Here is a 27,820-nt window from a genome sequence, read left to right as displayed (position 1 = left end):
CTCCAGCAGCACACCCTCTCAGCTCCTTGCACCTCTTGCTCCCAGCTCCTCACACTCGCACCACAAACTGAAGTGAGCTCCTTTTTAAAGCCCAGGTGCCCTGATTAGCCTGCCTTAATTAGCTTCTTCTTATTTGGCTCCAGGTGTCCTAATTAGCCTGCCTGCCTTAACTGGTTCTAGCAGGTTCCTGATTACTCTAGTGCAGCCCCTGCTCTGGTCACTCAGGGAACAGAAAACTACTCATCCAGTGACCAGTATATTTGCCCTTTACCAGACTCCTGTACCCCACTGGTTTGGGTCTGTCACAGTGCGTATAGGCGGGGTGAGGGAAGGGTGGAGGGGGAAGTACAAATCACTCTGTACAAACGCTTGCTCTGCTATTTCACTTCTCTTTAGCGTGAATCTGATCCTGCTATAAAGTGGGGTTTGCCTCAGTGAGGACTGCAGGACTGGGCCCTGTGTTTTCTACAGCTCGGGCAAACACTGACAAAGCCGGATATAACCCTGTGGAAGTATGGATGGGGAGGCACTGTGTGGGGTGGCTCAAGCATGTATAACTAGGATTAATAGAATGAAATTAGGTGAAGGAGAAATGTAGTCAGGAAGCATTTCCTCAAGGTGAAAGCTATTAGACTGTGGAATAGAGATATGAAGGGAAGTGACTGGTGGTTATTTATTTGAGTCATTTAAAATTGGACGAGACTGAGCACTTGAGAACTATCCTGCACTTGTACGGAGATGGTCTCTAAATGTAATCGTAATCAGGAAATCATCATCAAGCAGGCGTGTTTATAGTGGGGTCCCACAGGGATTGGTTCTTGGCTCTATGTTATTTAACATTTTTATCAATGACCTGGAAGGAAACATAAAATCATCACTGGTAAAGTTGGTAGATTGCAAAAATCGGGGGTCTGGGAAATAATAAATAGGACAATCACTGATGCTGAGCGATCTGGATCACTTGGGAAGCTGGTTCCGGAAAACAATATGCGTTTTTCATGGCTAAATTTAAATGTATACATCTAGAAACAAAGAATGTAGGTCGCACTTACATAATGGGGGCTCTGTCCTGGGTAGCAGTGACTCTGAAAAAGATTTGGGGGTCATGGTGGATCATCAGCTAAACACAAGCTCCTAGTGCAATGCTGTGGCCAAAGAGCTAATGCAATCCTGGGATGCATAAACAAGGGACTCTCGAGTAGGAGGAGAAGGGTTATTTTACCTCTGAATTTGGCACTGGTGTTGACCATTGATGGAAAACTGGGTCCAGTGTTGGTTTCCACAATCAAAAAGGATGTTGAGGATGTTGATAAATTGGAGACAGTTCAGAGAAGAGCCACAAGAACAATTAAAGAATTAGAAAACCTGCCTTATAGTAATAGACTCAAGGAGCTCAGTCTGTTTAGCTTAACAAAGAGAAGGTTAAGGGGTGACTTGATCACCGTCTGTAAGTATCTACATGGGGAGCAAATATTTGCTAACGTGCTCTTCTGTCTAGCAGAGAAAGGTATGACATGATCCAGTGGCTGGATATTGAAGCTAGACAAATGTAGACTGGAAATAAGGTGTATGTTTTTAACAGTCAGAGTAATTAACCATTGGAACAACTTACCAAGAGTCATGGTGTAATTTCCATCATTGACAATTTTAAAACCAAGATTGGATGCTTTTCTAAAAAATATGCTCTAGGAATTATTTTGGGGAAATTCTCTGGCCTGTGTTATACAGGAGATCAGACTAGATGTTCACAATGGTCGCTTCTGGCCTTGGAATCAATGAATAATTGGCATTTCCTAACGTGTGATTCCTACCTTCCAAGACATGTGCACCATTCATCAGAGACTGGACACCAACCCCAGCTGGCTACTCAACGGCTCTCTTGGCCCCACTTTTCCTTTTGTTTGATGTGCAAAATGAACTTGAGAAGAGGGGGTCCCTTTCTGTATTGCATACACTTTGTCCCTGTTGGACCAGGACACATGACGTGTATTTAGAATTCATGCTATTCTGGTGGCTAACACTTCAGTAAGACACTATGGCAGTGAAATCCTAAAATGTATTTCAGGCTCAGCAGTGCACGATGACACACCTTTCACAGCCAGAGCCCAGTTCTCCTGACTTCTGCATCATACAGCCACTGCTGGGGACCCACACTTCCAAGTCACAAATGTGTGAAATCACCTCATTACCTACAGCAGTAGCTGTGAGCGGGCAGCTATTTTCAGATGCAAGCATGTAGATGAAGCACTCCCCCCTCTCACCTACCTTGGTTGAAACCCAGTTCTGAGCACTCTGCAATTTCTGTCTCTTAAAGTTAATTGAAAATGTAAATAAAAATATCTCTTGACTTCCTGCTTCTCATTTTCCTGCGTCTCGTTTCCCCCAACCTGGAGTCAGTTTTCTATTTTAGTTTTAATCTCTGTGGAGTTTATACAAACTTCCAGCAAGTGGTTCAGGGAGTGGTCAGCCATCAGTCCAAAGTGCTTAAAGTGGAGATAATAAACCTGTTAATGCAGCCAAGTTCCCCCGTTATTTATTATCAGTTCTGCTTCGATAGAGTTTTTATTTCAAAATGTGCTTTCAGGGACGTCCGATAAGAAAAAGAGAATACAGCCCTTTACAAACCATATGACGTGTTCATTTAGTTTATAGACTCAGATAGTCTAGTCCCACTCCCCCTCCCCTGAATCATGGAAGGATTGATTTATTTTTTTTTTAATTCCTGATGGATGGGTGTCTGACCTGTCCTTGAATTATCCCCAGTCAAAGTGATTCCACAGCCTCTCTTGGCAGCATGTTCTTCTTCAATAACTTAAGAACTAGTCCTATGAGATGCTGAGCACGCACATCTCCCATGGAGTTGTGAACTGTCAGCACCTTTGAGGAGGTGCAGAGCCAGGAGTGGACCTGTAGAGACCTTCCTAAAGATCACAGACAAACATGGAATGAGGAATATAGTCCAGGTGATAGCACAGCAGAGACACACCAGGGAGATTTAGCCACTGATTGACCTTTCTCTGATGAGCTACTTGCCTTATTTTTATTGAGATGGGGTTGTACTATTGATTCACATTTAATCAATTATCAAATAACCCCTCCTCCTCTCCTATTCTCCTCCGTGGTATTGCCCCATTCTCACACATTGATTATTGCACTTTCCATTTGTTTTCCTATGTCTCATTTTGATCCTGCCCAGTTCTGTATCTCAATCTGATCCTCCAAAATATTTCTGATCCCTCTCAGCTTCTTACTATTAGTAAATGTGTTGTGTATGCTTCATTCCAGGCATCATCATCATCAATAATAATAATAAATTAATACTAAATAATACATATAAATAGGGCTGTCAAGTGATTAAAAATTAATCCATGATTAATTGCATGATTAACAAAATTAATAGCGATTAATCGCACTGTTAAACAATAAGACTACCATTTATTTCAATACTTTTGGCCATTTTCTACGTTTTCAAATATATTGATTTCAATTACAACACAGAATACAAAGTGTACAGTGCTGACTTTATATTTATTTTTGATTACAAATATTTGCACTGTAAAAAACAAAAGAAATAGTATTTTTCAATTCACCTAATACAAGTACTGTAGTGCAATCTCTTTATCATGCAAGTTGAACTTACAAATGTCGAATTATGTACAAAATATAACTGCATTCAAAAATAAAACAATGTAAAACTTTAGAACCTACAAGTCCACTCAGTCCTACTTCAGCCAATTGCTCAGACAAACAAATTTGGTTACAATTTGCAGGAGATAATGCTGCCTGCCACCAGCAGAAGGTTGATTTTCTTTTTTGGTGGTTTGGGTTCTGTAGTTTCTGCATCAAAGTGTTGCTCTTTTAAGACATCTGAAAGCATTCTCCACATCTCGTCCCTCTCAGATTTTAGAAGGCACTTCAGATTCTTAAACCTTGGGTCGAGTGCTGTATCTATCCTTAGAAATCTCACATTGGTACCTTCTTTGCATTTTGTCAAATCTGCTGTGAAAGTGTTCTTAAAACGAACATGTGCTGGGTCATCATCCGAGACTGCTATAACATGAAATATATGGCAGAATATGGGTAAAACAGATCAGGAAACATACAATTCTCCCCCAAGGAGTTCAGTCACAAATTTAATTAACATGTTATTTTTTTTAAATGAGCATCACCAGCATGGAAGCATGTCCTCTGGAATGGTGGCCAAAGCATGAAAGGGCATATGAATATTTAGCAGATCTGGCACGTAAATATCTTGCAGTGCCAACTACAAAAGTGCCATGCGAATGCCTGTTCTCACTTTCTGGTGACATTGTAAATAAGAAGCAGGCAGCAGTATCTCCCATAAATGTAAACAAACTTGTTTGTCTTAGCAATTGGCTGAACAAGAAGTAGGACTGAGTGGACATTAGGCTCTAAAGTTTTGCATTGTTTTGTTTTTGAGTGCAGTGATTTAACAAAAAAAATCTACATTTGTAAGTTACACTTTCACGATAAAGAGATTGCACTACGGTACTTGTATGAGGTGAATTGAAAAATACTATTTCCTTTGTTTATCATTTTTACAGTGCAAGTATTTGTAATAAAAATAACAATATAAAGTGAGCACTGTACACCTATTCTGTGGTGTAATAGAAATCTATATATTTGAAAATGTAGAAAAACATAAAAAATATTTAATACATTTCATTTGGTAGTCTTTTGTTTAACAGTGTGATTAATCGCAAATCATTTTTTTAATTGCAGTTAATTTTTTTGAGTTAATCATGTGAGTTAACTGCGATTAATCAACAGCCCTAATAATAAATAGATTTATTCTATGCAGGTTCTTATACTGCACCCATCATCGTGGTATCTGAGTTCTCTGCTGTGCCTGGTTTCAGGTCATGGCTGATTCTCTGGCTAGTTTTACAAGAGCTCCAGCCCTGCTGGAGTTCGGAGCAATCTTCAGGCTGCTCTACGCTCCAGCACTTGTTAACTACCCCCAAGAAACCATGCAGCATTTCAGCATAGCTTGACCCATTCCCCTTCCTAATTTTTACACTCTCAGTCCAGCGTTGCAGGTGGGGGGGTCAGCATAGGAACCGGCTACACTGACTATACCCCAAAAAGGGACGCCCCCAATATCAGGGATATACAGACAGTTTCTGCTCCCTTTGCACTGCCTGAGCAGCATAAAGGGAGCAGATGGATGCCCATTATTGTTTTATAACAATGGAATTGTGTTGTATCCCGAGTGAACTCCTGCAGAGTCCTTCTTTATACCTGCTCGGCGGCCTGGCACTGAACTATCAATGACTGGGATGATTATTCCCAGGTAGGTAATTCTGTGGCCTGATGGTTTTCATATGCACCTGTGTTTTCATATCTGTATTGACTTCTGAAAGGCAGTTGGGAGAAACACAACTTCCTCCTGTGGTTACGCTGCCATTGGAATGTGTTTATCAGAAGAAAGTTAAATTTACTGGGCAAATGGAGTGAGCACATAATGTTTACCTAACATCTGGTGTAGGGGTGGTGGTTCAGCTCAGCGGTTTTCTGAACTGAGTGGGGAAAGCAGTATCTGGGGAAAATCCTCAATTAAAAACAAACCAATTCTTTTCTACTTCTGTGCCTCTCCAACCCCACCCAGAGGAGCGTAGAGTCTTCATTTCTTACTTGCCAGCTTTTCCCCCTTGCCCCCCACTTCATAGTGAGTTCGGGCTAGAAGCCAAATCAAATGTTTTTTCTGTTTCCTTACCTATCTTGGAGCGTTGTGAGTTAGGAGTAGAAATGGGTCTGAACTTAAACCACAGACTTCTGCGCTCTGGGACTGTTGAGCCCCATTTTGTGACCCAACTTAAGCCTACTAAATAGGGCACATTGTACCCTGTTTTGGGGTGCTGAGCTGTTGAAGCCCAAGAAGTATTGTGGTGATAAGAAGGACCTGAACATCAGACCAGGCCAGTTGCTAAATACTCCAGAAGGGGTCATGTCCTGAATTGGAATGTGGCTGAATGCTGCAACTGATTCGAGCCACTTGCATCTATAGCAGTAGTTTGTTTTAGTAATACTTGACCAGCGTAGGAGGGAGAACCCCTTCAGTTGATCAGTGCAGACTGTGGGGCTGGATTGTATTTTCCTATGGGACCCCAGTGTATCACTCCTGCAGAGTAGCCAGACTCCATGTCCTTGGTTCAGAGATCTCCTGTGAAGCTTTTCTCCGACGATAACACTGCTGAATGTGGCGCTCTCCTTGCTGGAGCAATGAATTTAGGAGGTTACATTCCTTTGAACAAAGCTCTTGGCAGGAACTTATGCTGCCATTAAACCAGGCTTCTCTCTAATCATCTTGGCCAACACTTCATTGTATTGTTAGGGGAGTTGTGAGACTTGCTTGAATCCTACACAGTAAGTAAATGCTATGTATAATTGGACAATTACTCTCAACTCTGCCTAAATGAGCCAATGCCTTTTTTGAGGTTTTAACATCTGCTATGTTACACCTGGCAAGTATACGCCAAATTAAGGAGGACAAACCACTTGGAAAAGCCTGGAGAAATTGCTTTACCTGCTTTCTGCTTATGTTCCCTCTGGTATAAGTATACCTGGAATGGTGCATTCAATTTAGGGCACCAGGCTGCAATAAAGAGCCTGACAAACTGGAAAGAATTCAGGGAAGAGCAACAAAAGTGATCAGGGGGCTGAGTGATGAGGGAAGATTGAAAGCGAAAACTCTATTAACATGTCTAAGGGCTTGTCTACACTACAAAATTAAATCAACATAAGTTACATTGATGTACAGCCACCGCAGAAGTTAAGCGGTGGTTCACGTCCACCCTATGCGCCTCTGTTGGCGGTGCCACATCCTCACCAGGAGCACTTCCACTGACTAAAGTGGGGCATTGTGGGGACACTGAGAGCTGGAGCCCCCTACCCTGGGGCTGACAGCTGAGTGTCAACCAAGAGTGGGGCTCACGGCTGCCCCCCAGCCCCGGCACTGACAGCCTGAGCTGTCAGTCGAGCATGGGGCTCACAGCTGGGGCTCCTCCCTCTCTGGTGCTGACAGCCCGCGTGTCAATCAGGCGCAGGGCTCACAGCTGGGCCCCCCATCCCAGTGCTGACAGCTCAATCTGTCAGGACCGGACGGAGAGGGCAGCTGTGATCCCCACGCCTGGCTGATAGTGCGGGCTGTCAGAGCAAGGGTGGGGGGTTCTAGCTGACAGCCAACAGGAGCTGTAAGTAACGCAGTGTCTACATGGACACTGTGTCACCCTTACTACAGCAACCTAAGCGCTATCCCTCTCTCAGCGATGGAGTTATTAAGTTGATATAGTGGGCGACTTACATCGGCGGGAGCACCATTGTAGTGTAGACATTTACAGAGTTACATCGACCGAACTCTGTAGTGTAGACCAGGCTTAAGAGAGGACAAAATGGGAACATTATTCTACAAATGGTTGAAGGGTGTTAACGCTCAGGAGAAAATTGAATTGTTGATGGTGGGACAGTATGGGGGGGCACAATTGAAGGAATGAGGTCAGATTAACAAAAGGAAACTTTAGGTTGATTATCAGCAAAAAGAACATCCTGACCGTGAGGAGTATGGAGCTGGGCAATAGCCCTACTAGGGAAGTGCCCTGTGCCATTAAAATTAGAGTGGACATAAACATCACAGGATGTATGGAAGGGAATAATCCCGCATGGGCAGGGACATGAGCTGGAAGACGGGTCTTTTGTCTCTCTCTAACCCCTACGGATGAAGCCAAGCCATCCTGCGAGACTTTGGGCTTGATCTTTGAAAGTTCTGTCTGCTTTGTTTTGCTTTTTATAATTAACCCCCAAAATGATTTGTACCATCCAGCCCTCTTTCTGCTTCTTCCAACCCAAGCCAATAACCTGCACTTCCACAATGCAAATATAACTGGCTGTGTGGGGAATAAAAAACACTGAGTGCACAGAGGCTATGGTCTCCATTTAAAGGGCTGTAAACACTTGCTGGCCTCCCGATAGAGGGACTTTGATCTGACCCCTGCCATTTCTAACTGAGGCATCACTCTTGAATGAGTTTCTGTTTTAGGCCTGGTAGTATGCAGCAGACAAAGGAAAGGGGGATGGGGGAGTATAGTTTACCCTGATCAGGAACAGACTCAGTTGAGTGTCCTGAGTCAATAGAGCCTATTTTTCATTAACCCAATCATTAGTTTTACTTGCTACCAATTACGTTTTTCCTGACGGTACAGAAAAGGGCATCATTTGCATGTATGAGATTTTTTTAATAGGAGGCTCAGTGAGCACTGGGGGGAAGTATTTAAGTACTGGAAATTAAATTTGAATTTCTCTCTTGTGTTGATGGAAGAGGATTTTTGAGTTTTAATTACCATGCAACTTGGATTCACAACTGTGAAAGACCACACTGGGGGGGAGCTGCTTTCCTTTGTGCTGAGCAGTAAATTATGCAGTCTTCACCCCAGCTTGCAGAGACTATTGTCCAGAAGAATCTTCTCAAACAGAGGAGGGAAAAGCGTTATAATCAGGAATATGTTTTCAGTGCCTGGAAAAGTTATCACTTGGGCTTCTAAAAAGAAAGACCAAAACTATGGCAAAGATCCTAGGTTTTCTGTATTTTTAATTTTAAAATGTTTGTGGTCCGTTTTGTTTTAACAAAATGTGTCGCGTGATCAAAAAATCTGTTTCTGTTTACAAAGGTTGTCAGTGAAACAATTTTATTAACCCAAGAAATTCTGTACATCCTGTCCCAGTTGCTGGCTCTGCAATGGTCCATTGGTTTGTAAACAGAATCCCTTTGAAGAATGAGATCAAATTAACAGTGGAGAGTTCTGCCCAAAATTATGAACAGTGCTAATATTTTAATTAGGAACATGTGAAATTAGTAGTGTTGTTTTGCGGGGTGTCATGTAAACATTTTCTTCTGGTTCAGTTTATGTGGGTGCGAACCCACCTAAAATCTTAAAGGAAAATTCACTTGAAACTATTACTGAGGTTTGCTTCAAACCCACATATTTTGCACAATTTTGATACTAAAACCATTAGTGGGCAAAAATCGCTGTAAAGATTTGACGAACTTCAGCAAACCTTTCATTGAACATGATCCAATTTTTGAATTAGTAGCAACCTCCCCACCTCCAATCTCACAAATTTGTGTGGTTTCAAATCTTGTGAACATTTTGACTAGCTCTAATCAGCATAAAGGGCTTCAGTGGGAAGTATTTTCACCATGGAATAAGGTCCCAAGTCAGAATTCCTCACTGCCTGTATTCCCTCTTAACACCTGTTGAAAGTAGTAACAGGAATAACATATGTACTCCAAGAATGAAGACATGGGGGCAAGTTCTCTGTTACGCTGGTTCAATTCTGCTGACTTCAGGGGACTTGCAAGGTGTAGCTAAGAGAAGAGTCTGGCACACAGAACACTTTTAGGTCTCCCAGTCTAACATGAATTTTGATCCAAGAAGATCAAGTAGGTCAGATGCCAGGGGTGCATGGATACCAGTGCTATCACTGCTGTTGAAGAGTAAGGACTAACAATAACCTGCTGAAGCACATTAACATCTGTGATTGGACTCTGCCTGGGGAAAGGTGGAAGAAAGAGACCAAGCTTGTACATTTATAAAGCTGACCTGACTCCAGTCTCAGCTCCTACAAAGTGTCTCCTGGGGACAGCTCCGGAGTTTTGGCTGCCCCAAGCAGTCAAAAAAAAAAAAAAAAAAAAAAAAGCTGTGATCGTGATCTGCGGCGGCAATTCGGCGGGAGGTCCTTCGCTCCGAGCGGGAGTGAGGGACTGTTCGCCAAATAGCTGCCGAATAGCTGGACGTGCCGCCCCTCTCCGGAGCAGCCGCCCCAAGCACCTGCTTGCCAGGCTGGTGCCTGGAGCCGGCCCTGGTCTCCTGGACAGAAAGCACTAAAATGCCTGCTCATCTGGAATATTAGTCAATCCAGGAAGAAATCACTGTTTATAGCAGTTAACTAGGACAGACTGGGAAGGGGTAGGGCACTGAATGGCAGCATGCTGTCTATGGGCTGTAGTGGCTCCAAGCTCATTCTTCTTGATCAGAGGGAGGAAACACTCAGGGTCTGATCCTGCTCTCATTTAAGTCAATGTTAAAAATCTTAGGGGTTTCAGTGGTGTATGATCAGACACTCACTGTTTGCAGCTTCTTTTTTATTGTTTTGGAACATTCTACAGCGAAGCAAGGTTATTTTTGTGGGAGGTGAAAGAGACAAGCTTTTGAGCTCCACAGAGCTCTTTTTCAAGTGTACAGAATCTAGGTTGTCGTCATAGATATGTATATGTACGTATCCATATAGTTTCTAGACCGTATGGTTGTGAAGATAACTTTAAAAATTGAATGGAGTGTAACCAATGCAGTGTTCTCTTCCTAAGTCCTAAGACAGCCTGAAACGAACACATAGGTAAGTGTGAACTTCCTTACTCATAGGAATGGGGTGATAACTCTGAAACCTAATGCTGTTTATTTAACTAACTACATTATATACATGATTGTTTTATTGGAAACATCCAACTAGTGTGCCTATCCCACAATCCTACACTGTGTTCCATTTCTTTCCAGGTGCCCAAAGCCCCAACAATCCTTTATCTAACTGTCAGACCCTCCAGCTTCCTTCTGAAAAGTACAGTGCAGTTATACGTTGTCAGTATAAACATTTGTGATAGAATAAAAACCAAAGATAGTAGACATTTTAAAGTAGCCTGAACCTTGTATCATAATCAGTTACACAGGGCTGCTGAGTGCAGTATATTGTTCAGTTTCATATTCAGTTCATTAAAAAGCTCAGTTTCTGTAATTTAAGTGTGCATGTACAAAGAAGACATCCTTTAGTAGCTGGCCCACACGGAGGATAAGAGGCTAGTAGTACTAGCCAAGGGAGTGCTCCTTTACTCAAGAGGAAGAGGTCTGTGTTTTCTGAGCTGAAGGAGCAGGTCTCTAAGTTCTGGATTCCCAGAGGAGTGTATCAGGGGCGATCTCGCCTCACTGTGGTCCCGCGCCCGCAACGCCACGCGCCGACCGGGGAAGCGACTGGGCTGCCACTGGGAATGGAGCGAGGAACGGCAGGAGCTGGGAGTCCTGATACCGCGGATCGGAATGGAGGACAACACCATCGTCACCCCCGGAGCCAGAGGCGTGCTGGAGAGATCCCTGAAGGCCACCGTCCACACGCTCTACATGGACACCCTGAAGAAAAAAACAGACCAGGGTAAGGCCTTTGAGGTGACCAGCAAGTGGGACTCCAGCAACCACTTCCTCCCCACGGGCAGCTTCACCTGGTTCGCCGACTGGCGGTTCATACACCGCGCCCGGCTGAATTGCGTCCCCCTCAACAGAGCCATCCGCCATGGGAACCGGGACAAACGCTGCAGGAAGTGCGGGTACATTGCCGAAACCCTGTCCCACGTCCTATGCTGCTGCAAGCCCCATGCCAGAGCGTGGCAGCTGCACCACAACGCCGTCCAGGACCGCCTAGTGAAGGCCATCGACCCACGCCTTGGAGAGGTCACCGTCAACCACGCTGTCCCCGGTACCAACAGCCCGCTGCGCCCAGACATCATCGTCACGGACGAGGTTGGAAAAAAGATCATCCTGGTCGACATAACGATTCCATTCGAGAACAGGACCCCGGCCTTCCGTGAAGCCCGAGCCCGCAAGCTCGAAAAGTACGCCCCCCTGGCTGACACCCTGTGAACAAAGGGCTACGAGGTGCACACCGACGCTCTGTTCGTTGGGGCCCTGGGTGCCTGGGACCCATGTAACGAACGTGTGCTGAGGACCTGTGGGGTAGGCCGTCATTACGCGTGGCTCATGAGATGCCTAATGGTCTCGGACACTATTCGTTGGTCTTGGGTATCTACACAGAGCACATTACCGGCCACCGCCAATACCGGGAGTGAGCCGGGGAGACCTCGTGCACCCACAAGGGGGGAAGAGACCTATAACCCCCCCCTGCTTTATCCCCTGGGCCCTGAAACCACCAAACCTAACTGAATCCCACCACTTGAGGGTCACCCCATCCCCATTACCCAGCCCACTTACTTATACCCATGACTGTCTCTACTTTCTGTATGAGTGATGGACCCTCACCGCTTGTCGGCTGTATCTTGATCCCGCCCACCGTTTACACCCCCCATTGGGGACATTGCAGTCTGTATATATTATGTGTGCTGCCCAACACCAAAATACTAACATCTCCCTATTCGCTGCATGTTACCCCCAATGACCAATAACTGATGCTTCAAATTTTCTGTATCGTTTATTTTTCAAATTTTATCTAGTAATTGGATCTGTCGTCTGCAGCAGGTAGACTCAATACAAAGGGAATCCTATTCTGTCCTTGTCTGAAATGATGGAGACCATGACAAAAGATGCTGATCGTTTGGGTTGTTAAAGAATGGAAAGTCTGTGGTGAGAGGGATTTTGATGGGGAGAATGTGGGGAAATGGGGACTGGATTTACTTGGGTAAAAATTAGGAGAAAGTTTGTCCTTTTGTAGGATTTTCCCTCTGGGAATCCATTTGTGGTGATTTCTAGAAGTGGCTGCAATGTACAGCCAGATGTGCTCACCAAGGGGGCACAAAGCCTGGCACTATCCTCTTCCTGAAGTATTCACACCGTATCCAATGTTTTGACCTGTTTCTAGCCAGTGGAAAGCCACTAATCGGCTTCAGTTTTCTGCTGGGTCACGTGACCATGTTACCAAGATTAAAGCAGCATGAGGAAGGAAAAGAGGCTTAAATAGCTGAGGGTGCCCAGCAGGTCATTTTAACCTTTTCCTAATCATTAAAGCTGCCGAATCCCATTAGTCTCTGAGTGACTTGCAGCGCTGCTCCTTGAATGCAAGCTGCTGACAGAACTTCCTGTTCACCTGTGTCCTTCCTTGTTGATGAAACTGAAGCCAGTAGAACATCTGGCCCATCTGGCCCTTTGTATCATATTGTGAAATGAAGGGTCTCAGGCTCTTTGTTGTGTAATAAGTGTTAATCATGCCAGTGAAAAGTAGCATGATACATAAAGCTATTGAAAGCAGGGGATTTAATTCGGCGTATCTAAAATTAGATACCCGGAGAAGGTACCTCTCAGGCTGTATGACAGTAGATGAACACTCCTCCATCTGTATGATAGCACGGAGGTACAGGATAAGAACGATTATGTTGGTACCTAATTCATTGCTTCTGTGTTGATCAGTGAACTATTTCTTCACTCCGTGGTCAATTTGGAGATCCAGGAGATGCCTGTACTGCTGAATGCAAGATCTGACTCCGGGGCAGAGCCCTGCAGGTGGGGATATGTTGATCAAAGCCTCCAATTTGCCATCTTTCCTCATTTTCACTCTTCAGTCTTTTTCTTGTGGGTTTATAATAACATGGAATCCCAGCTATTCATGGGCGGCGGGTATAATAGGCCAGGGGACTAGCCTCACCCACTGCCTATGGAGCTATTACAAAGTTTTAAATTCCTCTTTCATTCTGCCAGCTGTTGCATCATCTTATTTTCCTTATTCAAATTAAACAGCAATCAACAATTTAACACACAGGAAAAGTGCTGATTCTGAGCTTTGCTGGGGAAAAAAAACTGCATGAACTTGGCCCGGACATTGCAAACTCTTAGACGTTTCTAAGATAACCTTGGTACTGACAGGCCAATCCGGTCTTCTGCAAATCTAGTTGACATGACACTAAACTGGGAGTAGTGGTAGATACGCTGGAGGATAGGGATAGGATACAGAGGGACCTAGACAAGTTAGAGGATTGGGCCAAAAGAAACCTGATGAGGTTCAACAAGGATAAATGCAGAGTCCTGCAACTTAGGACGGAAGAATCCCATGCACTGCTACAGACTAGGGACCGAATGGCTAGGCAGCAGTTCTGCAGAAAAGGACCTAACGGTTACAGTGGATGAGAAGCTGGATATGAGTCGACAGTGTGCCCTTGTTGCCAAGAAGGCTAACGGCATTTTGGGCTGTATAAGTAGGAGCATTGCTAGCAGATCGAGGGACTTGATCGTTCTCCACTATTCAACATTGGTGAGGCCTCATCTGGAGCATTGTGTCCAGTTTTGGGCCCCACACTACAAGAAGGATGTGGAAAAATTGGAAAGAGTCCAGCGGAGAGCAACAAAAATGATTAGGGGGCTGGAACACATGACTTATGAGGAGAGGCTGAGGGAGCTGGGATTGTTTAGTCTGCAGAAAAGAAGAATGAGGGGGGATTTGATAGCTGCTTTCAATTACCTGAAAGAGGATTCCAAAGAGGATGGATCTAGACTGTTCTCAGTGGTACCAGATGACAGAACAAGGAGCAATGGTCTCAAGTTGCAGTGGGGGAGTTTAGGTTGGATATTAGGAAAAACTTTTTCACTAGGAGAATGGTGAAGCACTGCAATGGGTTACCTCGGGAGGTGGTGGAATTTCCTTCCTTAGAGGTTTTTAAGGTCAGGCTCTTTTCCCCCCTTCTTCAGTTCTCTTTATTTACCTTGGCCCATTAAATAGGACAGCTTATGCTCTAATAAATTTGTTAGTCTCTAAGGTGCCACAAGTACTCCTGTTATTTTTGTGGATACAGACTAACACTAGGGTTACCATATTTAAAAAATAAAAAAAGAGGACACTCGACGGGGCCCTGGCCCCGCCCCTTTCCCACTCCCGGCCCCGCCCATTCCCCGCCCCTTCTCCAAAGTCCCCGCCCTAAACCCCCCTCCTCCCTCCCAGCCACGCGAAAAGGGCTGCCCGAGCGCTACCGGCTTCATGGTTTGCTGGGCAGCCTCCAGACCCTGTGCCCCCGACCGGCGCTTCCCCAGCACAGCTGGAGCCCGGGAGGGGAAGCGCCCAGCCGGAGGCGCAGGGTCTGAAGGCTGCACAGCAAACTATGAAGCCGGTAGCGCTCGGGCTTCGGGCAGCCCCATGCCTCCGGACCCTGCGCCCCCGGCCGGCCACTTCCCCTCCCAGGCTCCAGCTGCTGTGCTCCTCCCCTGACTCTTCGGCTCTGTTTAAGAGCCAAGCTGCCCGAGCCAGCGCTACGGGCTTCGGGCAGCCCCCTTGCCTCCGGACCCTGCACCGCCCGAGCAGAGCAGCTGGAGCCGTGGAGGAGAAGTGCCTGGCTGGCGGCTGGGGTCCGGAGGCAAGGGGGCTGCCCGAAGCCGGTAGCACTGGCTCGGGCAGCTTGGCTCTTAAACAGAGCCGAAGTCTGAGTCAGGGGAGGAGCAGAGCAGCCGCGGGAGAGGAAGTGCCCGTCAGGTATTTTTCCCGGACATGTTTGGCTTTTTGGCAATTCCCCCCGGACAGGGGTTTGATTGCCGAAAAGCCGGACATGTCCGGGAAAAAACGGACATATGGTAACCCTAACTAACACAGCTGCTACTCTGAAACCTGTAAATAGGACCTGTGGAGTAACTGAGTTATACACACTTTGCCACAAGTGATTTGCTTTGAAAAGTAACAAAGGTTGCCCTAGAAAGAGAGAAGTTTAGGATTGTAATAGAAAGATCACCCTACCAAGAAAGAAAATTCAGAAGCTACTTTTTAAAGGGATGACCCAGCATTCTCTTTGCTACAGGATATTTTTTCTCCTATCAGTCTCTTTCTAATGAAAGCCTGATAAGGTATCAGAAGCTCTTGAGCTCCTGTTGACAGTCATAGTGGGGAAGATATTTTGCTATGCTTGAAGAAGATGTCATTTCTGGAAGCTACAGCAGTGAGGGTAAAAGCACAAGTGAGGCCTTATCAGACTCGTACAGACTGACTTGAGGCTGCTAAGTTTTTAGACTGGTCTAATGAACTGGAACCGAGGCAGGAATGTGCAGTCTTGTAAAACTTCAGAACCAGTATTTAGAGACTCATTTGGAAACATTAATTAAGTAGCTCCAGTAGCACATGCACTGTCCTGCTTAAGCAATCCTTTGCGGCAGCGTGAGCTTGTTTCCATGTACAATTGGCAGCTTGTCTGATATGTGATGTTCCTGAGATTCAAGACAAAATGGTTGTCTGATCTTTTTTAAATTAAATAACTGAGCTTTACATTAATCTCAGTGTGCCTCAAAATTGCCAGGCCTCACTCTACGGGCCTACACTCCTGTTGGGGACCAGATTCTGAGTTGGCATATTTCAGAGTAGCAGCCGTGTTAGTCTGTATCTCTAAGGTGCCACAAGTACTCCTGTTCTTTTTGAGTTGGCATAGGGGGCCAGCTTGACACCCTCAAAGACTTGATGGTGGAGATAGAAGTTGCAGTTTGAGAGCTTTTTCACCCCTCCCCCAAAACACACAAGGTCTGACTTCCCTGAAGGGTTAACTCGGGTTCTTACCTGAGTGTTGCTCCAACCCTCCTCCCGTCCACACACACACAAGCTGCCTCACCTGTGTTTAGTGTTGCTTTCAACCGAGGCTGGCTGGCCCAGAGCTCAGGTGCCTCTTTCATTCAGGTTGGTAAGCCGCCCACAACACAGTGAGGACACAGGCTAAAACATTTGAATGTGATAGTCCTCCAATGCCCTCCCACAGTTTCCCACCATGTGCTGAGAAGGACAGCCAGTTCACTGGGAAAGAATTAGAGAGTGGCTCAGCTTCATGCAGCACAAAGAACCATGGGATATGCCTCCAGAAGTCCCAGTGACACCAGTGAGAATGCAGCAACCAGGTAGAGCATTACACTGTGGTTGCTAACAGCTGGGCTAAAAGCTAATCTTTGTGTGGATCACCCAAATTAATTCTGCAGTGAAGACATACCTACACACACCAGCACTGGATAAGGCAAGGGGAGCTGGGGTTTGGGGTTGCATGAGGAAAGTGAAGGTTACACGTCTGCCTGATTTCCTCTCAGAGATTCATTTTCATAGAGAAATAAGAAACTATGCTAGTTTGACCTGTTTTCTGGTTTCTCTGTGAAAGAATCACACCGCCTTGATAAATCAACTTCGTCACAAGACAAATTGCTGGCCCATAATTCAGCCTGCTTGTCATCCTCATCGTCAGTGTCAATAAATAAAACCAGTGGAGCCGTGAGAGTCTGATATATTGTGCTGAGGAGTAGAAGTCTGATAACAAAACTACTGACAAGCAGCTCTAGTGCTGGCAAATTGTTTTATTTAGTACAGGTTGAGGGTCTTTGCATGATAGCCAGTTTAATGGAAAGGTCAGTGTGCAATGGAATGGAAAGGAAGATGTCAGCATCTGTGCACAGGGAAGGAAAATAGAGCAGCAGACAGTAAACTGTGTCAGAATTTGCACTCCTTTCTGTGTTCTCCTTTCCTATGGTTTGAGTTTGTGGGCAGTGCTGGTGGAGCGGGGGGGAAGCTGCTTTTTGTGTGGGGGAAAATAGTCATTGCAGGACACTGAGGGAGGAAATGTTGATGCATCTTGCCATGATTAAGTCTCCTGTGCTTCACTGAGTGAAAATGACCCATAGGGAGAGAACCCAATGGAGGGCAACCTCCTTCCCCTCCCCAAATCTGTGGCACATCTACCAAGTGCAGACAGTGGAGGGGGTGCTTGGGGAAACCATGCAATAGATTTGTAGCCTAATCTGGCACCTTCTATACAGCACAACAGTGGGGATCACATGTGGCCCACTATTTGAAATATACATGACATAGAAAGAATACAGTGGAAAAAACCTTCGTCATCCCATCTAGTCCATCTCTCTGCTCGTGCAAGATTGTGTCCTGCAAAACATTGCATAGAGTTTAGTCCCAACTAGGTCTGCTTGCTCTGAGCCAAGTGTTGGGTCTTTCACCTCTTCCCTTAGGAAGCTGTATATCACATCAGAGAAATCAGTCCAAACTCCCATAGAATATAACAAAAATCCCAACTAATTATTACCACTATGCAGTATCACTCTGTTTGTTTGTGTGGTTATTTGATATGGTTTTGCTAAATTAAATCATGTGTAATTCAATGTATTTGTATCATTTCAGCTCTCAGTTGATGTTCCACTGTTTTCTGTTTTCATAGATAGCTACATTAATATTTTCCTCTATCTCCAGGGCAGACTGATCTTATAAAGTGGATTTTATGGATTTTGATTAAATTCACTTAAGTAAAACAAGTAAAACAACATTCTAAAGATTTGTTATACAAATGGTGCTTGATATTAAACTTGTAGCTTGTGTTCCACATTCTCTCAAATTTGAGAAATGATGTACAGGGAAATAAACCATGATTGTTACAAATGTCAAAATAAATGCATGTTTCATCTTATTTGCCCATCATCCAGCTTCCTCTGAAATCTCTAATGGGGAAATGAAATGCCCTAGCGTCTGCAAACATCTCTGTGTATGACATTGTTCTGTGTTCCAGACACACAGAGATTTATTTTTTATTGTAAAACAGTTTCTAATTTGTGTGTTAAAAGCCTTCTTCAGCAGCTAGGCAATTCCCGACTCCTCTAAGGCAATTTAGTTAAAACAAGGAAGAGTGATTTGTCTCTTCTTGATTTAGCTATAATAAGTATTAAGTGTTTTGTCTGTGTGGAGAGAAGTTATTCAGATAGATTATATTTAAGTTGAATTACACCTTAGTCCAGATGGAATATATTTTTTTTAAAGATCAGTAAATATTCATGAGGGTGGGTAATAACAGTAATACTCCTTTATGACTTTGGAGAGTAATTCAGGTGCCGCTAGCAGAGATGATGATACCTACTACGTCAATTAGCATTTCAAAGGCTCAGTAAAGAAATTGGACTTATTTTACAGCTCTACAAACAATTTAGTTTGGGCGCTAGCACTGAGTAAATGAATCATGATTAGTTATAATCTTCACGGCCCTCCTCAGTTTTCATTAGCATTGTTTTTATTTCTGATTGTTCCCTGTGAATGGGCTGCGTCCCTGTCCCTTCCTGGACAGAGTGCACAGACCCTGAATTAGTGTCCAAACTCACCCCTGTGCTGGCTTTGAGATTACTGGGAATTCAAAAAACAATGTAACATAGACTTGACCCTAAACTTTCACTCTGAGCATGGCTGTCTCTTGGATCTCCCTCCAGAACCAGTTTCCTAGCTCTTTCTATCTCTACAAAGCTGCTTCCACTTCCCATATATTCCCAGTGAAGCACCTGTCACAACAGCAAAATTTACTCAGCATTTTTATGCAGGATTCCAGTGCCTGCTGACAGAAGAATCATGTCTTTCTGTTAGATGCCCCCCTTATGCCCTATTGCACTTACTCACATACCCCTGTTTCTGCCCTCACCCTGCTGACAAACACTTCCATTCCACACCTCCTCCCTATTACATGCCCCCGATACTCAGTGACATGCTGTCAGTTATAAGTATAACCCAACCAGGGATGACCTCCCAGCAGGGCTCCCCCAAATAGTTTCTCTTTTAGCCAGTGATAATCCCCCTGCTCCAAGGTGCATGTGCTCAGAGAGTCGGGCAAACAGTGCAGGGACCCTGTCCATTTGTGTTCCCATTTTAAATAGCCATGAATGGAAGCAACCCCCCAAGCAAGCCAATTTGTATTATACTGCACTTGTCTGGAAAGGTTTATACCTTGCTCTTAAAAAAATATACTGAGCACAATGACTATATAGCACAGTGTGTGACATATGTAATATAAGGGTAATAGCACTTCCCTACCTCAGTGGGGTGTTGTGCGAATGCATTAGAGATTGTGAAGTGCTTTGAATCTATCGATGAAAAGAGCAGTGCAAGAGCGAGGTGTGGTTATAATAATGAAGGAGAGCAGGATGGGCGGATACCTGATCTGGGTCCTAAGGCAAACATTTCCTCACACAGCTGCTTAAGAACTCCAGGGATAGCTTCAAGGGCAAGGGCTAATTTAGCAATAGCCAGAGAGGAAGTGAGCTTCATTCTAGCTGGGAAACCCTCCCTAATGGCACACCCACCAGCTTACCAGTCCTTATATCAGGAGTAGTTCATTATTTTTTATCGAGGTCCAATTTCTTGGTCAAGGTATAGTCAAGGTCCAGACTCCAGAGAAAATAATAATAATAATAAAACCAATAATGATAATAAAGAAAGAAAAAGATTTCAGGGTCTGTTCAAAATCGTCTGGCAGTCCAGATTTGGCCCGCAGTCCACCTATTGACTACCTCTGCCTTATAGCATCATTGACCACACAAGACACTTTCCTTCCCAGCCCCTACAACTCCCTCTCGTCCTCCTCAGCATACTCTACATGTACAGAGCCTATTAATAGATCTGTGCGATTAAACTAAAAAATAAGGCACCAGAGCATCAGCTCTTGTAAATCGTAGTAGGGCCATTGAAATCAGTGCCACTTCACACCAGCTGAGGATCTGACCTAAACTGTGCTGTTTATATGGTATGAAGTTTGGGGTTCTGTTGAGCCACTAAAACCAATGAGAAGAATGTGCATTTGGACTGAGTGTTAAAGCATTCCATAAATTTTGAAGACATAGCTAATATGGGGATGCGGGGGAGGGGGCGGATTTGTTTAATTTTAACAGTGATTCTGGCTAGGGGGTGTGATCCATTAACATTCCTTCTCAGCAGATGGGTCTGCAATGCCTTTTTCAAATGAAACTTTGGGGGGGGGAGGTGGTGGTGGAAAATTTACTGATAACGGGAAGGTCGGAGGCAGAAAAATTCTGGGAATGTGGTTCTTGATCTAAAAGAGCGGAAAAATCAGCATAGGTTTTGCTGCTTAATGCTTGAGTGACACTGCCTGCAGGTCTGAGAGTTATGGAGTCTTTTAAAATTGAAATCAGGATGTTAACTGCTCAGCTGGTACCCACCTAGAATAAAGAATGTTCACAAGATGTTGGTGATTAATCTCTGAGAGTGCAATGCAGAGGCTGACAGTACTGATGAGTGTTTCTCATGCAGTGCCAGAGAGGCAATATTTACTGCTGACAACAAAATAGCTGATTCTTTTTCTTGTTTGTTTTTTTATGTTTAATTTGACTACGGTCATTTGGCGTTCCCTTACAGAGGGCAGAATTTAAAGATTGGTTCATTTATTGTATTTGAACACAGACTCAACTTTCCAGAGTGTCATCTGATGAGAACTAGAGCCCTTGTAAATCTTAGAACTGAATTTTAAAGATGGTAGCACCCACAGTTCCCATTGACTTTCACAGGGTTGCACGGCCCTAGTAAGCATGTGTCTAGAAAGCACACATTGGCACGTGATAGGCATCATTTTAAAAAAGAAATAATACTTTCTCTTTCTTTCTATGAGCATCTGTATTCAAAAACTGTCCCTGCCATGGGACAAATCCATTTGACTGGAAACCTAGTAAAAGAACTCGCGTATGGAGGACCCTCTGAGTAGGGTGACCAGATGACAAGAACAAAATATCGGGACGCATTGGGCGGGGGAGGCAGGGCCCAAGCGCAAAAAAATAAAAATAAAAATAAAAAAAGGGCTCACCAGTGTACTCCTCCAGCCCTGAGCCAAAATATCGGGACAAATGGCGTCCGGACCATACATCCGTCGGGACGCAGGACAAACAACTGAATATCGGGACAGTCCCGATTTTATCAGAACGTCTGGTCACCCTAGACCCTCTCCATGCAGGTGTATATATCCACAACTCTGTTTAAACATGGGTGTTGCTAGCTGGTTTCTAGCATAGTTTCTCTGGCCATGGTGGACATGGAGTATTCAGTTCTTTGATCAAAAATCTGTTGTTATAAACTGTTTGGGGCAGGGACTGTCTTTTTGCTCTTGTGTTTTGTACAGCACTTAGCACAAAGGGGTCCTGGACCATGACTGGGGCTTCTAGGCATAATACAAATAATAATAAATAATGATGGGACAGTCAATGGCTATTAGCCAGGATGACCAGGATGGTGTCCCTAGCCTCAATGGATCACTTGATTATTACCTGCTCTGTTCATTCCCTTTGAGGCACCTGGCATTAGCCATTGTCGGAAGACAGGATACTGGGATAGATGGATCTTTGGTCTGACCAAGTATGGCTGTTCTTATGCTAGTCTGTCTAGAGAGGGCTGTCTCCCACAGAGTCCACCCTGCACAGGGAAACTAGGCAAAAACCCTGCTAAATACTATGGTTGTAGCTGAGACCTGCATCTGAGCCAGCTGTGCATATATCGAGCCTCTATAGCAGGGGTTCTCAAACTGGGGGTCGGGACCCCTCGGGGTCACGAGTATATTATGGGGGGTTGTGAGCTGTCAGCCTTCACCCCAAACCCCGCTTTGCACCCAGCATTTATAATGGTGTTAAATGGTGCTTGCTATGTGAAAGTACAAAAGTTTGAGAACTACTGCTATAACATTATATACTACCTCTCATCCTAGTAGCTTACATATTTATCAAAAGGATGTACAAAATATGTCCAGTCTAGTGATATCTGATCTGCAGGTAATCACAGGTAATCCTTTAGCAGCAAAGTGAGTTTTGCATTGCATCCTGCTTTTCCAAACCACTCGTTTTCCACAGCTTTCGGTGTCTGAAACCTAGTGGAAACATTCAGGATTGTATGTATATAGATCACGTCACTCATTGCTGAAACAGATTCACCTCTAGCACTAAATTTTTATTTAACAGTGCACAGAAACTCTGTGAAGCCATGTGTGGCAGAAAGTGAAGAATAACGTATCTAATCAGGGCTGCAGATTGAATTTAGGGAAGCAAAATTGGAATTTGGCCAAGTGCTTCCTGATATTCTCAAGGCAAAATTTGTAAGATTTTTTTTTAAATGATCATAAGATGTCACAACAAAACAGTGCCCCTAACACTGTGGTAGACCACAGGGACATTACTAATTCAGACCTTGGCCCCTGATTCGGCAATGTACTTAAGCATGTGCTGAAGTGTCCCTGACTTTAGTGGAACTTTAACACTTGCTTAAGCTGTTTGCTTTGCTGAATTGAGGCCTCAGAGGGGAAACTGCCAACTATTGACCATGCAAATCACTTCTTACAGCAGCTCTTAGGGTATGTCTACACACGCTGGAAACTTCAAAGCGCTGCCGCGGGAATACTCCCATGGCAGCGCTTGGAAGTGTAAGTGTGGTCGCGTGTGAGTGCTGGGAGAGAGCTCTCCCAGTGCTCCTGGTAATCCACTTCCACGAGGGGAATAGCTCCGAGTGCTCAGAGCCTGTCTACACTAGCACTTTAAAGAGCTCAGACTTGCTGCGCTATAAAATGTAAGTGTAGACAAGCCCTGTTGTTCATTCCCAACCAAGTTCAAACCTGGCCTGTTTAGTTTGTGAACTCTGACAGCACTGCATCTCAAAGTGGTATTGTATGGATTCTAAGGCCATTTAACCTGTTCAGAGGACGTATGTGATTTGAAATTGCCTTTTCTTATCCTCTGTTTTTGTTATGAGGAATATTTGGATTTACTTGTTTCATACAAAACAGTTTTAAACAAAAGCAATACATGTCATCCGGGGGAGTTTGTACTGTAAGTAGATACAGTACTTGAATATAATATATCTTGTCTGAGTAGTTGTTACACTTCCTTTGTGTGCAGTGTGGCACATGTCTGGCATATTTCAGTTTTTCCCATGAATAGTCAAAGCACCTTAAGATATTAGCCGTAGTTGCATGCTAGCAGATCTGCAAAACCTGCGTAAAGAATGGCCTGGCAAGAATTCTGCAAGGTGCTGAGTGCCTCTGGTAGGTGTTGGACAACTTCAACATCCAGTGACGTCAGTGAGAGATGAGGCAGTTCAGCCTTGTATAGGAATGAGCCTTGGAAGATCATGTATGAAAATCTCTTACTAACTGCATCTTGCTAGACCATAGTGGGTCTGAGCCTGTGCTCAGTATCTCCAAAGCACAACAAAAATCGGTGTGGTTGCAGGGTGCTCAGTTCTTCTCTCATTCATGCCCAGTGTGAACTATTGTGGTTGAATAGTGGCTTTACACCATTTCACAGTAAATACTAATACCTCACTCTCATATAGCGCTTTTCCTCTGTAGATCTCAACGCACTTTACAAAGGAGGTGGGTATCATTATCCCATTTCACAGATGGGGAAACTGAGACACAAGGAGATGAAGTGACTTGCCCAAGGTCACCCAGCAGGCCAGTGGCCATGGTGGGAATAAAACCTAGATCTCCTGTGTCCCAGTCCAGTGCTCTATCTTCTCCATTTTACAAAGTACTTTTGACACTCAGAGCAGAGTTTGCTCAGGTTAGTCACTTGTTTAAGCTGCAAAACTCACCGCAGACAGCTTATACGCCCTGCTATTAAAACTGCAGACGAATTTGAAATGTTACAGACAGATTAATGTGTGCAAGAATGTCCTGCAAATAATTACATTGTGATGAAGCTGGTGCAACTATTTTGCCCACTCTTTAATTTCTCTGTGTGCAATTTGCAATATGTGTTGCTTCAAAGTGTGTTCCAAAACAAAAAGCAGATGTTCTGCACAGCAGCAACTCACCCACAGAGCTCTTTGGCACCAGGTCATCCTAACCCCTAGTACTGTCTTACTGTAATGCTAAACTGTCTATTAAACTCCCCAAATTGAACACTACCATGTTATGTGAGACTACTATACTCTGTTGCCCTACCATTATTTCTGCCGAACTCCATGTGTTTTTAGAATAGCCTATCAGATCTCACTGGTAGAATTCTTTGGGTGTGTATGTTCATCCGTGTGCGTACTTCAGGTTTTAAGTGTTCCTGTATCCGTCTCCTCCTCTTTGTTAATGCATTAGACTCTCTAGCTGTGACCCCTGAGCATGGTTCTTTAGCTCTTTTCTAAGCTTATCTTCCAGTGAGAGGAAAAATGAGTCTAATGGTAAAACCTATATTACTGATTTTAAAGAACCGTGTCACAGGGAGATTAATCTTATTTCTTTTTCTTCTTCCCTTTAAAGATTCATCTTCCAACTACATCAGGCAACTTGAAACAAAAGTCAAACTGTTGGAGGATGACAACAAACTCCTTTCTCAGGTAGGTTTTTCTGGTGGTGTTAATATACAATATGACTTTTATGTCTGCAACTGGATCCAAGCAGACAGAATCTGGTTCCCCCATGATTTCAATTGGGCCCTCTTGAAGTGTGAGAGTGCACCTGCATTGATGCAGTTGTTGGATCGGGTCTTATTTTGTAAAATGACTTTCATACTAACTGGACCTTAAAATCATTTATAAAATTAAATAATAAACCACATCAGAGAGAGAGAGAGTAAAGAAAAGAAGTCCAAACAAGGACAAAGTGCTCATGAGGTGGAGAGTGACAGGAAGGCTGCTCCCCATAGCAGGAGCTGCCGAGGAGAAGGCTCTTGCAGCAACAGGAGCAAGATAGTATGGAGGAACACAAAGGAGGTGTCATAGGGTAGCTGGCCCTCTGAAGGGATAAGGGGCCCAGCCTATCTCTGACAGGCTCCACAAGAGGGAATGAGGCAACTCAGGTTCACCTGGTACTAATTAAGTCACTGAGTTACTGGGAAGCAGTTAATTAGGCAGGGAAACACCTGGGCATGATAAAAATGAAGCTACACCCAGCATAGGAGAGTTTGGAGAACAGAAGCTCCTGGGGAGAGGAATGGTTCCCAGAGCACAGGAAGAGAAAGCTCCTACAGGGATAGCTTTGGGGGAGAAAACTAGTGAGGGAGGTGCAGCAGCAAAAGAAAGGCAGGGAGAATGCTCCTGGGGGGGAAGAGTTTCCAGAAGGAAGGGATTAAGAATGCTAAATCTCGGACCAACCTGGCTCCCATGAACAGCTTCACCAGGCAACGGCAGAAGTCCTAGATTAGAGGAATTATATGATGTCCTGAGAAAGGATCCTTGTGGTTCGGCCTCCGGCGGGGGGGACCTTGATCCAAGAGAAGGGATCCTCCCCAGCTAGTGTCAAGAGGCCCCTGACTTGAGATGAGGGTTCCAGGTTATGAATGCCTTGCTGGTAAGGGACCTGGTGCATAACTGGGTTGATGGACTAAGGCTAACTCAGCCCCTCCCCCCTCCAGCTGGAGGTGCTGATGGGGAGCTCTACCCATGTGATGTTCTGCTTTTGGGACTGAATAAACTAGACACCTCTGGAAGGGCGCTGTTCAAAAACAAGCTTCAGTGGAGTTATTAAAAGCCACATTTGGGGAAACTAAGGCAGAGATACAATGGCTGTACTGCACTGGGTTGTGAGGGGATGCTCTAGAGGCGCGGGCCCCCATTACAGCAGGGTTATGTACGTGTCTATACAGAGGACCCCAGTGCATGCACTATCCTTGTTATAGGGTGTTGTCTTGACTACCCATTGGTGAGTAGGACAAGGATAATATCTGCAGGAGAGCTTACAGCAAAAAGGAGCAGCTTTGGCCATTGTTGTATGGATGTGGTTTGTAACATTTGTTTACGATCTTTGTGCTTATAAACAAACGAGTGCCGTAAGAGGTAGGTGACTGTTTTGCACACAGTGGGCTCCAGAAAAAGCATTTAAAGCGAAGACTGCTTGCTCCCTGTTTTCTGCTGCTAGAGGCTTCTAGCCACCAGCTGTTCTGTTCCTTCTTGCTTCTCGGCTGCTGTGACATGTGAGTTTGCATGGAGAAACACTCCTTCTGCCTTGCATTTCCTCTGGCTCCTGCAGGGAACACTGAGGACCAAATTCCCTGCTGGTGTAAACTGGTGCAGTTTCATTGACCTCAATGGTATGGCCATTTAAACCAGCAGAGAATTTAGCCCTATGCCCTCATATCCTTTCACTTTCTTCTGTGCTGGCATGTTTAGGTTTCTTCTGTTCTAAATCTCACTTCTTGCTTTAAGGAATGTTTTATAGTTGCTCTCTTTGTGACCATCTCTTGGTGATGGGCTGAAACCCCATTATGGGCGAGAAAGGGATAAGAGCCAGTTAATCACATCTATTATACCTGTGCTGCAACTAATTAATTGCTTCCCAGGCAGAGAGGGTGGAACTAGGAGATGTCAAGTGATAACTTCATGGACAGCCAGGCCTCTTAAAAGGGGTAGAGTTCAGGAAGCAGAGGGACTTCTGTGAAGGGCCCAGAGCCAGAGGCTGAAGGAGAACAGTCACCTCAGGAAGACTCGGACTGCGGGGTTAGTGCTGAATACCAGAGTTGGGGAGAAGGCATAAAGACAGAGCCCAGAGGAAGGGCTGATTTGTTGAGACACTTTGGATGCTAGTTTGAATTTCTCTTACCCTGTAAGGGATCTGAACTAGATGCTTCTCAGCTGGAGCACTGAATCATGCTCTAAAGCAGACTGCCGACATGGGGAGCTAGGGCTGAAACCCCTGCAATGAGAAGCTCTGACAACAGGGGGCGCTATGGCAGTGAGTGCAACTGCTAATTCTCTTAGATGATAGGTTAAAATTCTGTCCGGTTAGAGAGTTGGCAATTATTTAAAATATCACTAGATTTCTTGAAATGAAAAGATTTTTTTTTAAATCTAGTTTTACTTCTTACACTTTATGCTGTTCTGCTTGCTCTTTCCATCTCACTAAGTTTGAACAATTTAAAATAAACCAGTCCAATATTGCTTTTGTCTCCACGTTCTGATTTTAGTGGGATGCTGAAATGTTCATTTGTTTAAAAAACAAATCCTTTCCCCAAAATAAAAAAAAATTCAAAAGATGCAAGTATTGGTGCTGAGGTTTTTGTAAAATCTTGTTTTTACGAAATCTAAATTTCAGGCTACAGTTTGACCCAACTTCGTGGCCTTTGTAATCCTTTCAACTTGTTGAGATCTTGAGCTGGTATCCCTGGAATTAAAGCAAAATGCCCTATTGAATTACACCAGAAAGTCCTTTGGTTCCAGATAGGCACCAAAGGGTTAAAACCCCAAAAGGCATTCAACTCAACAGCATCCAAGTGGCCTTCAAACATAAATCAATTGCTAATTTAATTTTAACTCTCTCCCACCCACAAATTAGCTGGTGGCAGTTTAAACCGTG

General features: G+C 44.4%; 1 protein-coding gene across 2 annotated transcripts in view; it reads left to right on the top strand.

Annotated features, from left to right (window-relative positions):
* CCDC85C (coiled-coil domain containing 85C) overlaps positions 1-27,820 on the top strand; it is a 146,990-nt gene that overhangs the window by 67,554 nt on the left and 51,616 nt on the right. For both annotated transcript variants that reach the window (XM_054025007.1, XM_054025006.1), the window contains exon 2: positions 24,791-24,867. In XM_054025007.1, the coding sequence (XP_053880982.1) occupies positions 24,791-24,867 (77 nt within the window). The remainder of the gene's footprint in view (positions 1-24,790; positions 24,868-27,820) is intronic.

Source organism: Malaclemys terrapin, chromosome 4 (assembly GCF_027887155.1).
Source record: "Malaclemys terrapin pileata isolate rMalTer1 chromosome 4, rMalTer1.hap1, whole genome shotgun sequence".
Lineage (NCBI taxonomy): Eukaryota > Metazoa > Chordata > Testudines > Emydidae > Malaclemys > Malaclemys terrapin.
Note: the sequence above shows the minus strand (reverse complement) of the source record. Positions and strands in the feature narration are given on the sequence as shown.